Raw genomic sequence first — 13,981 nt, forward strand, 5'->3', positions numbered from 1 at the left:
GTTTGGAAACTGGTTTCCCATGTTGCTGAAGTCTGGTTTAAGCAGGGAACACGTTAGCTGAATACCTTTTGGAAAGGGAACTGAATTTCAGTAGATCTATGCTTAGAAATTCTCAGTAAAAGCAATAGGATCAACTATTTCCCTTCTGTATGGATGGGTTTTGAATCTTAGAAAGCGATAAAAAAAGGATGATCTAGAGAAAATACTACTTTTATTTGCAGAATTAAAGATGTTGGTGGAAGCTTGACACTATCTGCTCTAAGAAGTTGGTGCAAAACGCCTGCACTTCAGAAAAGAAGTGTTTTAGCCATACTAAAAGTGTCTGTAGTCCATGGGAATAATTCCATTTTACATTTGCTAAAACTATGGAAAAGAGACTACTCACTAGACTTAGGCCTGCGTGGGAGGGCATGAAGAGGTAGCCCTGCAGTACAAGGGGCTGGGGGAGGCACTATGCCCAAGGGAGGGGCAGCCCCGCTCGGGACTGTTGACCCTGTCTCGGTGCAGAAGGGCAGAGGCTCGTCCTGGGGCTGGCTGGTGTAAGGGGTGGGTCGGTCAACACCAAGCAGTGAAGCTCTGACTCTGCGTAGAAAGCAGAGAGTGGAAAAGGGAGATACTTTGCTATTCGCCTAGGTAATTACCAGCACAAAAGGAGCAAAACTGAGATGAACAGAGAGGTCTGAGTGTTAAGTAATGTGTTTTCCTTATTCAGCAGTGTTTCCTTCTTTGTACTACCTGCAGCTTTATGAAGCCTTTACCTTTCTAAAAAGTCTTGGGGCTGTTATCCTGGTCCATGCTGAAAATGGAGACTTGATAGCTCAGGTGAGTGAACTGTCATATTTGCTTTATTTTGTGAGAAGATAGACCCAAGAGAGAAGTAAAACCCTCCAGTCAGAGTATGGGTAGGAAAAAAGAAACTACCTGGTAAGCGCCTTAATTGGGCCTGATGCCCTGCACACCACTGGTGTAAGCCCTGGGATGAGAGGATGGAGGCCCTTCTGTGTGCTTTGGCAGAGTGCCCGTGAGGTAGAACAGCGATCCAGGCAGCTCCTTGCCTGGGCAGCAGGTGAAAACTGGGTGAGGGGGGCAGAAGAAAGCAAGAAGATCTCTTCTGAATCCAGCAGAGGCGAGTGAAGCAGGACAACATAAAGCCTTGCTCAGAGATTTTGGGGACAAAAAGTGGAGCTGGGAAGGTTTATGCTAATGTGTCTTGCTGCAGCTATCAGCATAAGCAGCATAGTGAGTTTAGAGTGGGTGGTAAAGCTCTCAGACCTATTTATTTTTGAGAATATTCTTATAAATCTCTGAAGTTTGAGAATACGAAACCACTGTGATCGTCTAAATATTTCAAAAATGTGTGTTAAAGTGTAAGTCATGCTCTTCGAAGATGCCTGTCAGAACCAGGAAACTGGGGTCAAATTCAGTATGTTCCCTTAACATGTCCCGGATCCCCAGTGCACTCTTTGCAGGTCAGGTCCCTCGTGTAGGTACTGTCCTCGCACTGGAGTGTGCCGTAGCTCTGATCTGCGCGACAGAGGTATCCCAAGGACAGCAGTCGATAGTAAACCTCCTGCTGGTCTTTCTATAAAGCAGAATGGGTGGGTTTGGGTGGGTATTGTTATGAATCTATACATCTGTGACAGATTAATCTTCTAAGGCTGTTGCAAAGATGTCTCCCTCCTCTGATCCTATGTATGTGTGTAGAGCCCCTCGGAGGTCCGTGAGGCTCCCAGTGAGCCAACTGATTTAGCTGCTGAGCTCTTTAGCTGCCAGTTTATCTGCTAAGGACTAGGCTGCAGAGCTGACAGGGAAATTACAATAGCTAAAAACAAGTTGTCTTTGAGATCTGGACTAGGGAGCCACCTTGTCTCATGGTTAAGGGAGCACCTCAAGTGAACGTTTGAGTGGTTGGGCAGTATATAAGGGCTCTTGCCCACATGGGTTTATTTTGTTGTTTTTCCTTCAGTGGGATTCTATCCTTTATTTGCTTGGTAGGAATTTACCACCTCTGAGAGCCATCTTTCCCTTTTCCCTTCAAGTTTGGCCAAAATAACCACTGGGCTCAAAAGTTACTAGTGAGGAGTAAACAGACACATACACTGCAGTTGTGTCGTTCCCCCACTGAAACCAGGTGAAAACCCTCATTTGGACTCAAGAGGAAAAAATAGTTGATTCCCCATGAAGATTAGCATGATTTAAAACTACCAAAATATATAATTTGTAGTTTTAATACACTATAAAATATCCAGTAGAATGAAAATTAATAAGAAGAAACATATGTCAATATTACTGGAAGAATGGCAAAATGAAACAAATCAAATAGCAACCGTGATGTTTTGATATGTTCCCCATTAAAATCAAGGTGCACTTGTGGAATTGCAGTTACGTTTTTCTTTGATCAGCTTTAATATACAGCCATGGAATGTGAACATACAGGACAGAAAAATTATTAGGAAAAGAAGAAGTAGTAAAGAAATGTAAATTATGTTATACATCAACATATTTCTTCGCCATTGCCATGTCTCATAAAATCAGTCTTTCCTTATGCTTTTATTTAGAAGGATTATTTGGGTAGTGAAAAGAAAGCTGCCTGCAGGCAGGTTTTGCAGGACTATCCTGTGTGAAAATCCAAATTTGATCTTATCAAACAAATATTCTATCTTATTAGCACTATCAAATCCTCTTACAGTGGGTAATTTTATCATATGATCTGATTTTATGATTTCCTTCAAGATACAAACCTATCCTTCTTTGTGTTCCGTTCCTTGCCATCTCGCTATTTTTTGTATTATATGGTTGCAACTTTATTTTTTGTTGTATTTTAATTATCTGAAGTCTTTAACTGGCACTGTTCAGAGCTGTTGCATTAATGATTCAGAACAGCTATTTTTAAGAATACCTATGAAACATTATGATTTTCTAAACAAAATAATCTTAATTGCAGAGTAAGATTAATACATTCCTATTAATGCCTCTTCAGCCTTGATTGATTGCAGCAAAGGCAAAGGTATACGTGAATATTAGCTTGCTCAGGTTTTGCTGGAGTGTGTTGGTAATGTGTGAGCTTTTCACCCTCGGGGACCTTGGATCAAATATTTATTAGATGACACAGTAAAGTATGTTTGGTAACTTCATCCTGGTCTCTAGGGGACATTTGTCTGTATCACAGAGTCATTACATTTGTTGAGCTCAGCCCATCAGAGGCCTGTGAGCAGGGCAGGCCGCGGTGGAGGTACACCCACAGCTCTGGTCCTACTGCTCTGCTGGCAGACCTGCACCAGCCTCAGATCAGAAGTGGTTGACCACCATTTTCTACAAAAAGGGAAATATATTCCAATACCACTGCTTGACCTTAAATTAAAAGTTAGGTGAAGCTTTTTGTCTATTTTAAAAACATTATCTCAGTGCTCTGGAGCTTGATAGGCACAGATTTTCTGACAAACCCCCATTGGTCCTAAGATGGGCTTTTTGGTGTGGACACAGTCCCCTCACAACTGGAGAGCACTGTTTTCCTTTCATGAAAACATAATTTTAGTGATTCACTCTGTAGGGAAAAAGTGTTACAGAAAACTGGATGCCAAAGGCAAGACTTTATTTGATGAAGTGTCAGCAATGCTGAAAGTTTAACGAAGATAACAGTGCTTCATGGATTGCAGCCAGAGAGGAACTTGTGCGAGTGAAGAAAGAATTGTGGGCTGGAAATATCTGTAATTATTATTTAGTAGATTGATTGAAACCTGTTCCCTGGGTTGGTGTCTGGAGAGCAGAGATTTCCGATGGTGCAGCCGAACGGCTCGAGGCACAAATATGCTCTATCGCATTGCAGCGACAGATCTTCCCCTGAAATCTGTGCTGGCTGCACGGGGCAGATGCCAGGGTGGCATAGGACCAGTTTATAGCCAGTGTTTTCAGTCCTCCTCCCCCGGCAGCAGGCTTCCGCAGCTGCGTTTACACAGACGAAAAAGGGGCAGTCAGACAACATGGCTGTTAATCCTTCAGAGGATGCCTGGTGCAAGGGTCTCATCCTGGAGTGGTTGTCAGCATTTATCTTATGTTGCAGGAACAAAAGCGTATCCTGGAGATGGGAATCACCGGACCCGAGGGACATGCCCTGAGCAGGCCCGAGGAGGTAAGAGACTTCACTCATTTTGTCGTTCATGGAAATATTTTGTTGAGCATGTAGGATCGGAGCTTGGCTTCTGTATGTGCAGATGATAGATGGGTGAGTGGGGAAAGGCAACCGTCTGCTTCTCCCATGGCCTCTTCCAGCATTATTCAAAGCCTTGAAAAGTCCAGGTCCCCTTCAGCCTGTTTGTTTGCCTGAAATACCCTTTTGCTGCTGCAGCAGGTGTGTTCCCTCGGTCCTTGTACACTCAGGAGTCCCAGCTCCTGCTGCCCTGGGCACGGGTGTGCATGTATTTTTGAGTTTGACCCTTGTGATTTGATTCGTGACGACAGAAAAATGGGCTTATCGGAGTAAAAATCAGCAGTGCAGCTTGTGGGTTAGGCTTTGGAGTAATTGCATTCATTAAAATGCTTTGGCTGAAAACTTCCGATGAGATGTATGTGTATGTATATACTGTGCATATGCATACACCCACATATAAATCTACGTTTATGCCAGCAGATACGTTTGTAATAGAAATGCAGGCTGTAGAAATGCAAATATGTGAGAACGGAAAGATGCTGTGAAGCAGCTCAGTTTATGCAACTCTCTTATAATAAAAACCAGGCTCTGGCAAGGATCATCTCAGGCATCTGGAAAGGGTTTCTTTAATGAGAAGGAAAAGGTGGAGACATGTGGATGTCCCTTAATGTACACAGTCAGACCGTTAATGGGATGATGGAGGGCGGTAGTGGGAAGTGACTGCTTTCCTTGAAGACTGGAGAGACAAGGCCCTGGGGATCTGAGGCTAAACTTGAAGAGATTGTTGTGGTTTGCAGATCTTTATATAACCTCTCCCCAAGGCAAAAGGAATCAGCTTAATTGGTCACATTCTTCTATTGAACTGTTTATGTACTTTTTCATTTTGCTGTTTAACTTCCACCTAAATTATTCTAAAAGAATGGAGTTGTTTCCTTTTAATGAGAACAAAGACCTAAGGTAAATCTGCATTTGCAGTTTCCAGAAAGGAGTATTGCCTCTTTCTGACTGTGCATCTGACAACCTCAGCCCCAGCACTGAGGTACAGAGGTCCTGGCTCCTTCCCTGGTCTTCTGCGGGTGCATTTGGGGCTTCCAGAGCAAATGTTGTGATAAAGGTCCTAGGTAAACCTGAAGCAACAGTGTGATTTAAGAAAAAATATTGTACAAAACTGTGGAGAATTAAGCCATGTGGTTTTGGAAGAGCTAAATTACTCAACTTTTCTAGCACAACTCTTGGAGAGAAATTTCTGTACCATTGAGTCAGTATTTCCAGTCACAGTGGAGTTTTAGGTCTTAAAATGCTGATACTGTGAGTCCATCTGGGAAGGAGGTATAAAACTGATGCGCTGGGAAAGGAGTCTCCAGAGCCCCTGGGAAACACTGCTCCTCTGTCTGAAGACGACTGCTTTGTGTGCCTGCATCCCAGATGGCTCCCTGGGAGGAGATTGCCTTTACGCTTGCTGACAGAGGGGACTTACTGGGCGATGCTTCAAAGGCTTTTATGGATTATGGGCTAAATTCAGTCCATAGTGCTGAAGTTGCTGTTTGAGAATACTTTACGTTCACTGTCATCTTATCCTTATGTAAAGATTGCATAGGGTAAGCTGCCAGGGAGAGCTCAGAGATTGTCTCCAAGCTGGGGCAATGTTTCCTTGCTTCGTTCTCCTTCCAGCTGCAGGGTAGAAGTCTGAAGCAGAAAGGTGGGAGGGAGGTAAGGAGGACCCCCATCAGTTGCTTGAATGTGACCTTTCCTGGGGTGCAGCGAGCCAGGGAGCTGTATTTGTGCCGGGGCAGCTGTACCCCATTAACGGGTGCAGCCTGGCTGTAGTCACTCCTAACTCAAAGTGTCTGAGGTTGGGTTAGCTGCCTGTTTCCCAGCACTGCATCTCTCTCTATGGAAAAAGCAGAATCAACCCCTGAAGAGTTGTTGTTAAAAAATGAGAAATATGGCTCAGTCCTCCAGTTCATTTTTTCTTCAGTCTGCTTTTGCAGTTCACTTTTTCCTCCTTGTTTTCCTCAGCTTGAAGCAGAAGCAGTGTTCCGTGCCATCACCATTGCCAGTCGAATAAACTGCCCAGTGTACATCACCAAGGTGATGAGCAAGAGTGCAGCTGATATCATTGCACTGGCCAGAAAGAAAGGTAAGAGACTTCCTTTTCTCCCCCAAACTCGTTTTTTTGTTGAGTAGAAGCTCAGTGGAAAAACCTAAACATGACCCAAATCACAAGATATAGGGAGAGGTTACCAAAGAACGGTAACACCATCACAGACCCGAAATATTTATGGCTGGGAAAGATGAAGGGAAATCCTTCTACATTTTTCAGTTGAGAAACTCTCCCCACAAACTGTCCCCTTGAAATTGTGTTGTAACTCTTCTTTATCCTGTCTTCCCTTTTACCTTTCCCTTAGACTGCTGTATCTCTCTCCTCTCATGAGAGGGAGATATTTTCTTTCTCACAGGGTCTAGCACATCCTCTGTGCCTTTTGGGTTTTTTTCAGGGTATTACCCTCTGAAGGGTAGCTTGGGCAGTGAACCTCCTGTTAGAGATGCCTGGTGCTCACTCCTGGCCTTGCTGCTGGAGGCTGACCCCAGGGACTGCAGGTCGACACTGCTTGCTGGAGCCATGGAGGGATCCAGGTTACAAAGCACCCAAAAGGGACTTGTGAGCCTGGGGGCAGCCGCTTTCAAAGCTGCATTTGCGAGTCAGGACTGTTCTGCTGGTTGGTGCTACAAAGCGTGTGAGCAATATGGAAAAGCCAAAGAGCAAAATATTGTCTTGATATTTGTATTCTTGAAGACTTGGAGTATGGTGCTGGGGACCATATGCTGCTATCTGCTGGTGCTGTGCCCAACCTGGGAGCAGTAAGAAGGCATCTGTCTGCTGGAGCCCATCCTCCACCTAAATGCACTCCGAAGCAGAGCAACGTAGAGAACATGGTTGTGATTAAACCAGTACAAATTAAAACCAGATATGAACAGTCTCCTTCTGGATTAGAAGGGGAGCTTTATAAATATGCTGATCAAAAGCATGTGTAGCTCAGAGAGCCTCCTGATTAATTTTTTATCATACAGACAAAACCAGGGCTGCTTAATTTTCTGGGAGCTACGCTGGCCATGTAGCAATGCGTAAATTATACATGGCTGCATGCAGCAAACGGTATAATGTGCTGAAGAGAGAGTGGATTGTAATCAGTTCCTGTGTATCTTTGCTTTCCCCAAGGTCCCCTTGTTTTTGGAGAGCCGATCACTGCCAGCTTGGGGACAGATGGGACACATTACTGGAGCAAAAACTGGGCCAAAGCTGCAGCTTTTGTGACCTCGCCACCTCTGAGCCCTGATCCTACCACTCCAGATCACTTAAATTCACTCTTAGCATGGTAAGACCTTCATTTTTTTTACAAGCTGGTGGTCAGGCAAGTGCAGAAACCACATGTGATGATGCATCTAGGGATCAGCTCAGTTTGCTTTAGACCAGTCTCATACATGAAACAGCAGAAAAGGGACCGTAGAAAACCAGAGATGGTTATACCCCTGTGTTTAGGCTGTCAGCCAGGTGAGCAAGGATGGACTCGGCAGCTCCTGGTTAGCATGTTAGAGAGGTAACTGCTGGTTATTCAGGAATTAATTCTTTTTCTTTCTGCTTTTCAAGTGATTCCTAGTTGTACAGCTGGATAGTGTTTAGCCCAGGACTTCAGACTAGTTTTCTCCCTAGATCTCTGTTCTCTCCAGCCAAATTGTTAATATATGATTGGATGGCAGCCTCACCATCCAGTGTAAGCAACAGCCTGGTGGATAGACCCCCATCTGTGAGAACAGACTCAGTTTTAAGCCCCCGGTCATATCTGGCAAGCACAGCTCCTGAAATCAGGGTTGTCCCTGAATGCAGAGATAACCTGGAATCGAGAAAACTTTCCTGGTGCAATTTTTGGCAAAGCTGGTGCAGGGCTGCAAGCTGTGAGCACTTTTGAGAAACAGGCTGTCCTAAACTGAATTGTAAGTGTTTGTAGCAGAGTTCAGTGGTTTTAACTCCTGTGTATTACAAAGTTCTGACTTGGTAGTTTGCCTTCATCTGGAATGGACCAAAATCGTACAAGTTTACCTGTGTTTAGTTCTTGCAGCCTTGTTTTTACTTTTAGTTTGCCTTGTGTCTTTATAGGTTCCAGGGTCCTCAAGCTGGAAGTCAGCAAAGATAAGTGGTACATACAGAGAAAGTATGTCAGGCAGGAGAAAGAGGCCAGAGGGGATTACAAAGGAGACTGTCAGGGACTCAGGTGGAGACAGGCTGGTGACTGGAGGCCATCACTTGACAGGATAGGGGTATGGGCTGACTGTCTTCAGGATGGCAGGGAGAGGGTTATCATTAGAGAGATGAAAGGAATATGGACAGCAGAGGGAGAAGTGTCTTTCCTATATAGAAAAGAAGACATCAGCAATGCCTTGCCAGCAACCTAGACTGTAAACCCGTCCCTGAAAGTATTTCCTGCCCGTAGCCAACTGTGGGTCTTCTTTAGCTTAAGCAAAAGACCATCTGCTTTGAAATGGTACAGAAATTCACAGCTGAAGTCCCATCAGGACAGATTGCTAGTGCTGGAGTGAGGAACTCAACTTACCATTCAAAACCTTATGCACTCATCTCACCATCTGCCTACCCTTTCTAGGGTTTCCCATCCTCTAGACAGAGCAGTAGAATTTGAACCCTAAAACTGACCCACTGGTCTTCAGAAAACATTTCCCCCTGAGGTTAGTTTTCCACATAACTAACTGGCAGGCTGTATGGCAGGCAGTGCCAGTGTGGCTGGTGATATAAGAGCCCTGCATGTGTAATTCGGGCTTGGGCAGAGCTGCCCTTTAGGTGGATGGGCACATATGTGTGAAGGGAAGGAAGCTGCCATCAATCAGTGCTGCTGCTGCAGTGTGCACATCTCTCCTTGCACATGGCGGGTCAGGCTGTCCGGCCCACCAAATCCAGGTTTTAACTCAGCTGCCCTAATGATGCTGCATTCACTGCACTATCAGTGGATGCATGGCTGAGCTCTGAGTCACATGCGTTCCTGGTAAGAATACGCAGGAATTTGTTCTGTTGTGATGGCCTGGTGGCAGAAATGATTTTCCATAATTGAGCTTTCTGTTCCTTAAAACAAGGAAGAAAAATTACTTTTCTTGTCTGATCCGGCACTGTCATAGAAGCATAGAATGCTTTGGGTTGGAAGGGACCTTTAAAGGTCATCTAGTCCAACCCCCCTGCCATGGGCAGGGACATCTTCAACTAGATCAGGTTGCTCAGAGCCCCATCCAGCCTGTCCTTGAATGTTTCCAAGGATGGGGCATCTACCACCTCTCTGGGCAACCCATTCCAGTGTTTCACCACCCTCATTGTGAAAAATTTTTTCCTTGTGTTCAGTCTAAATCTACCCTCCTTTAGTTTAAAACCATTACCCCTTGTCCTGTCGCAGCAGGCCTTGCTAAAAAGACTATCCCCTTCTTTCTTGTAGGCCCCCTTTAAGTATCGAAAGGCCGCAGTAAGGTCTCCCCAGAGTCTTCTCTTCTCCAGGCTGAACAACCCCAGCTCTCTCAGCCTTTCCTCATAGCAGCGGTGCTCCATCCCTCTGATCATTTTTGTGGCCTCCTCTGGACCTGCTCCAACAGGTCCATGTCCTTCCTATAGTCCTGTCAGGACTATAAAGAGTGAAGCTCATTGTGAGAGGGTAAGGCTCTCAGCCAGCACATGTGAATGTGTATCAAGATGTTTGGCTCTTTACTCTATCAGACATGGCTATATGTTTTCTAGAAGAGAGTCCCAAAATAATAGTATGTGGGTCAAAACAGATCAGCAAAAATAGCAAGAGAATTTTTAGAACTGGAATCCAAATAATGACTTTTTTAACACTAACATCAGAAAGACAAACTGAGGAGTCATAGAAGTTTTCATTATCCTCCAAGCATGCAAAAATGGCTTTTTTTTTTTATTGGCTTAAAGTCCTAGATCTTAAATGACAGCAGCTTAGCCTGCTTTCAGTTTTAATACTTTAAATCTGTACTGTGAAACTAAAAAAAGAACTGTATATTTTATCAGTCTGCCATGCCTTTGTGGGGAATTTTATGCAAGGATGATGGGAAAGACAGTATTTCACTTTTCTATTGCACTGTTCATCAGGAGACCAATATTTTACATTCATTAAAAAATCCTTACAACATTGTTCCTCTGCAAGTACGCAGCATACTGCTTGTGCTGTTTTCCACAGAAAGTGTTGGTTTTTCACTTTGAACAGTTGAGTGTATAAAAATCCAGCATGTCTCATGGGGTTTACAGGTTAGATTTGCTTCATGAGATTCGGTCATTGTTTCATCTATGGGCCGTGCACCTGAGGTAGCTTTCATCTTCCATGGTGTACTGCTGTGTTATTGCCGCTGTGATATGCCATCTCTTCTGAACTAGTGATATGAGATCTTGGTGCTTCATGGAAGACGTAATCTGCCATGAAAGCCTTTTTTACAGGGAAGAATAAGACAGTGGGGTATTGATGTGGCATTTAAAGATACACACATGTCCACTGTTAATTCCTACCACTCCCTCTTTTGGAGATGTTTTCCACAGTGATCCCTTCTTGTCTGTCAGTTTTTTAGCTGATCTGATGCTCATCCCCCATTTGACAGTAGAGTATATCTAGGTGATAGGAGCACCTGTGTGGTTAACCAGCAGGTGTTGGGTGGCTTTTGAGCTACATGCTTTGGCTGCAGAAGTCTTCTGTTGACTAGACTGGGGAGTGCAGTGCATGTCATTAAATGTCATTAAATGTCAGAGGAGAGGGAAAATGGAGGTCAGAGGAAGCAACTCCTTTTTATCTTTCAGGTGTAAGAAGCGCAACATAACTTCAGGGAAACGGGCAGTGATACAGGGCCTGGCTGTGACATTCAGGTTTTCATGGTTGTATTCATCAGAGTGCAGAAAAGAGAGAGAGGATAAGCCACAAGAAGCCTAGCTGACAGAAGAGCAACAAAAAGGAAGAAATTGCATTGCAATCTTCTGACTTGATTGTTGTGTTAGAATAAATGAATGTTTAACTGATGGATTTGGTTTAATCCTCTGGAGTAACACCAGGCAGTCATTAGTAATCAGGAATAGCTAAAACATAGCTGCTTTTTCACTATTAAATACATGGGTTTGGGTTCTGCTAAACAATGGATGGATGGATGTGAGCATGGTGAAGAACCAGAAAAGAAGACAAAGGTTCTTCTCTGACTGTCAGTAATCATTAGGGCTGGCAGCCCAGAAAATTGCATTAGAATTACTGATGTGTGACACTTTTTTCCTCTGTACGTGGCTATTTGTTAGCTTGCTGGAATCGAAATTTGTGGACCAGAATCATTCAGATGTTTCGGAGCTGGAACTTACATAATCAGCTAAAGAAAAGGATGACAGGCTCTGGCGGTCATTGTCCTTCTGGAGTGACAGAAGAGAAATTGTAGTGTATTTTAATGTGCTTGACTCCTGTAAGCTTAATCAAGACCTAAAAATATCACCTCTTTCCTGTGGATATTGAAGAACCTATCTTCTTTTTTTGTCTTTCTATTTTTGCAAGATTCTGCATATTGGTTATGTTCTTCCTCCTTATTCCCGAGAGCAGCTGTGATCCAGTTCTGTTCTCTGCAAAAAAATTTTCTCTAGGCTAAAAAAAATGACTTCTTGAATAAAAGCATTATTATTTGGTAGCTCTTTTTGTGTTTTACTCCATGCCTTTTTCTGTGTTAAGACCTTTAAGCTAGATAAATCCAGAGTGCATGTTTGACTTGCACTGTGCCTTTCTTTGCTTAATTAGAGGACTACCTGATAAAAAACTTTCCTTCCTTTTTTATTTTCATGGTTCCGTTTTGGAAGGTTAGACAATTCATGTAAGAACTGCGAGAAAAAGATATGTGCAGGGGAGAAATGCAGGGAAACAAGCTTGATGCTCATGACTTTGCATTGTAAAATCAGCCATTATTTTTCAACATGGTTGTGAATTAATTTATCTTGAGAGTGACAGACATTTCATACAAGCGTCCGATCATTTCCTTAATCCTGGAGTAATCCTTTGTCCTGGTTAGCGGGCTCATGCCTGATCTCTGTCGATAAGCAGCCTGAAACCCGAGGGGGCTGTAATCTGGGAGTTCGGGTTGCTCCTGGGGGAAAGTGGAGATGTCCAATGCCATTGTTGCTCTTCACTGATCTGTAGCCAACATGTAAAGGCTGCTGACATGATTTACAGCCTATGCTTCTGGTGTGTAGGCTTGAAAGGTCCATTCACAGGTAGTCTGAGACCAAGGTAACCTTGGTAATGCCTGGTCTAAACCTTCTGTGTGTTAACTTCACAGTGGGGACCTGCAGGTGACGGGAAGTGGACATTGCCCGTATAGCACTGCCCAGAAAGCCATTGGAAAGGACAACTTCACTATGATTCCTGAAGGGGTCAATGGAATTGAGGAAAGAATGACTGTTGTCTGGGACAAGGCTGTAGTAAGTAATTGCTTACTGTTATGGACTAAAAAGAAATTGAGCGTTGGCTGAATAATGAAAGCCAGCAGACTCTTGGCCAGTACTTAAGTGACTTTCTAATACATTTCTGAGAATTCCCTGAGAGAGCGCTACTACGAGGTGAATTGCTTATTTCAAAAACCTTCTCCAGTTTTATAAACTCAGGGCTGTGTTTCACTTTTGACACTGCAAGACCATCATGTTTTATTAGACCCGAGGCTTCACAGACTCCACCGCTCAATTTTTCAGTTATGTCAGAGTGGATGCTTCTCGAGATGTAGGATCTGGAGCAGTTTAATGATTTTGAAGTGGACCCCGTATAAACATGATGAATGGATTATTTGAATTTGGAAAGTGTCTCATCGTTTTTGAGAAATTACAAATGGATGGCAGCTGAGCCTGAGGCTAGATGATAAAATGCTTTGAAGGAGAACATTGCATGTAATTCATACTGGCATATTTTGCGGTGGGGTGCCGGTATAAGTTAGCAATTTTTTGATGCTCCCATGGATCCTAATATATAACGATAGTCTCCCTCCATTGTCCATCTTCACATACACACCCATGCACACACACACATGCACACACCCATTGCCTTACATTGCATTGCGCTTGAATGCATATTGCAAACTGGGAAGTGGTCGTATTTACAATGCTGTCATGAGCACTTCTCCCAGACTGTGTTTAATAACCGCTTTCTTCAGAGACCACTATTGAGATTCCAAGCGCAGAAGCAGCTTCAGATACCTGCCATGTAGGAGCAAAGCAGGGAAGCAAGCAAAGCGCAGCCAGCCAGCAATATTTCCCTTTTGTTACTCCCACAAAGGGAAGGAGCTGCAGCAAGGGCTGCAACATGGGATTTCCAGGTGGCAACATTCAGTCCTGCACCACTGAGTAGCTTATATTTTGCAAATATCATGTTTCACCAGGCAGGAAATAAGTGTTTATTTAATATTAAAAAGTTTGGCACTGTTGTTCTTCCTTGGAGCATTGTTCTTGCTTATTGCCAGGGAAGACCCCAAAATACTCTACTGAGAAATCAAAATGCTGATGTGTACAGCTGCTATTAAGCCATCGCTGACTGTGTAAAAAATTCAATTGGTGGTGACATTTCTCCAGGCGAGGACTTTATAATTGGGGTTGTATGACTCAGATGTGTAGGTTTGGTAATACTAATAGTAGAATGGACTTAATTTGCAAGAAATGTTTGTAAGAGTTTGAATCTTGATCTTTTATTTAATCTCGTAATACTCACATGAGTTTCTCTCTTTTAAAATTGTTAAAACATTTAAATGGAAATTACTAGGACTAGCAACAAAACG

At 43.5% G+C, this 13,981-nt stretch overlaps 1 protein-coding gene across 2 annotated transcripts in view; it reads left to right on the top strand.

Annotated features, from left to right (window-relative positions):
- Positions 1-13,981, top strand: part of CRMP1 (collapsin response mediator protein 1) — a 51,660-nt gene that overhangs the window by 30,123 nt on the left and 7,556 nt on the right. For both annotated transcript variants that reach the window (XM_009471124.2, XM_087736936.1), the window contains exons 6-10: positions 742-822; positions 4,061-4,129; positions 6,167-6,287; positions 7,368-7,524; positions 12,500-12,641. In XM_009471124.2, the coding sequence (XP_009469399.1) occupies positions 742-822; positions 4,061-4,129; positions 6,167-6,287; positions 7,368-7,524; positions 12,500-12,641 (570 nt within the window). The remainder of the gene's footprint in view (positions 1-741; positions 823-4,060; positions 4,130-6,166; positions 6,288-7,367; positions 7,525-12,499; positions 12,642-13,981) is intronic.

The sequence above is a fragment of the Nipponia nippon genome, unplaced genomic scaffold, assembly GCF_047370975.1.
Source record: "Nipponia nippon isolate SJK-2023a ecotype South Korea unplaced genomic scaffold, ASM4737097v1 scaffold_6, whole genome shotgun sequence".
Classification (NCBI taxonomy): domain Eukaryota; kingdom Metazoa; phylum Chordata; class Aves; order Pelecaniformes; family Threskiornithidae; genus Nipponia; species Nipponia nippon.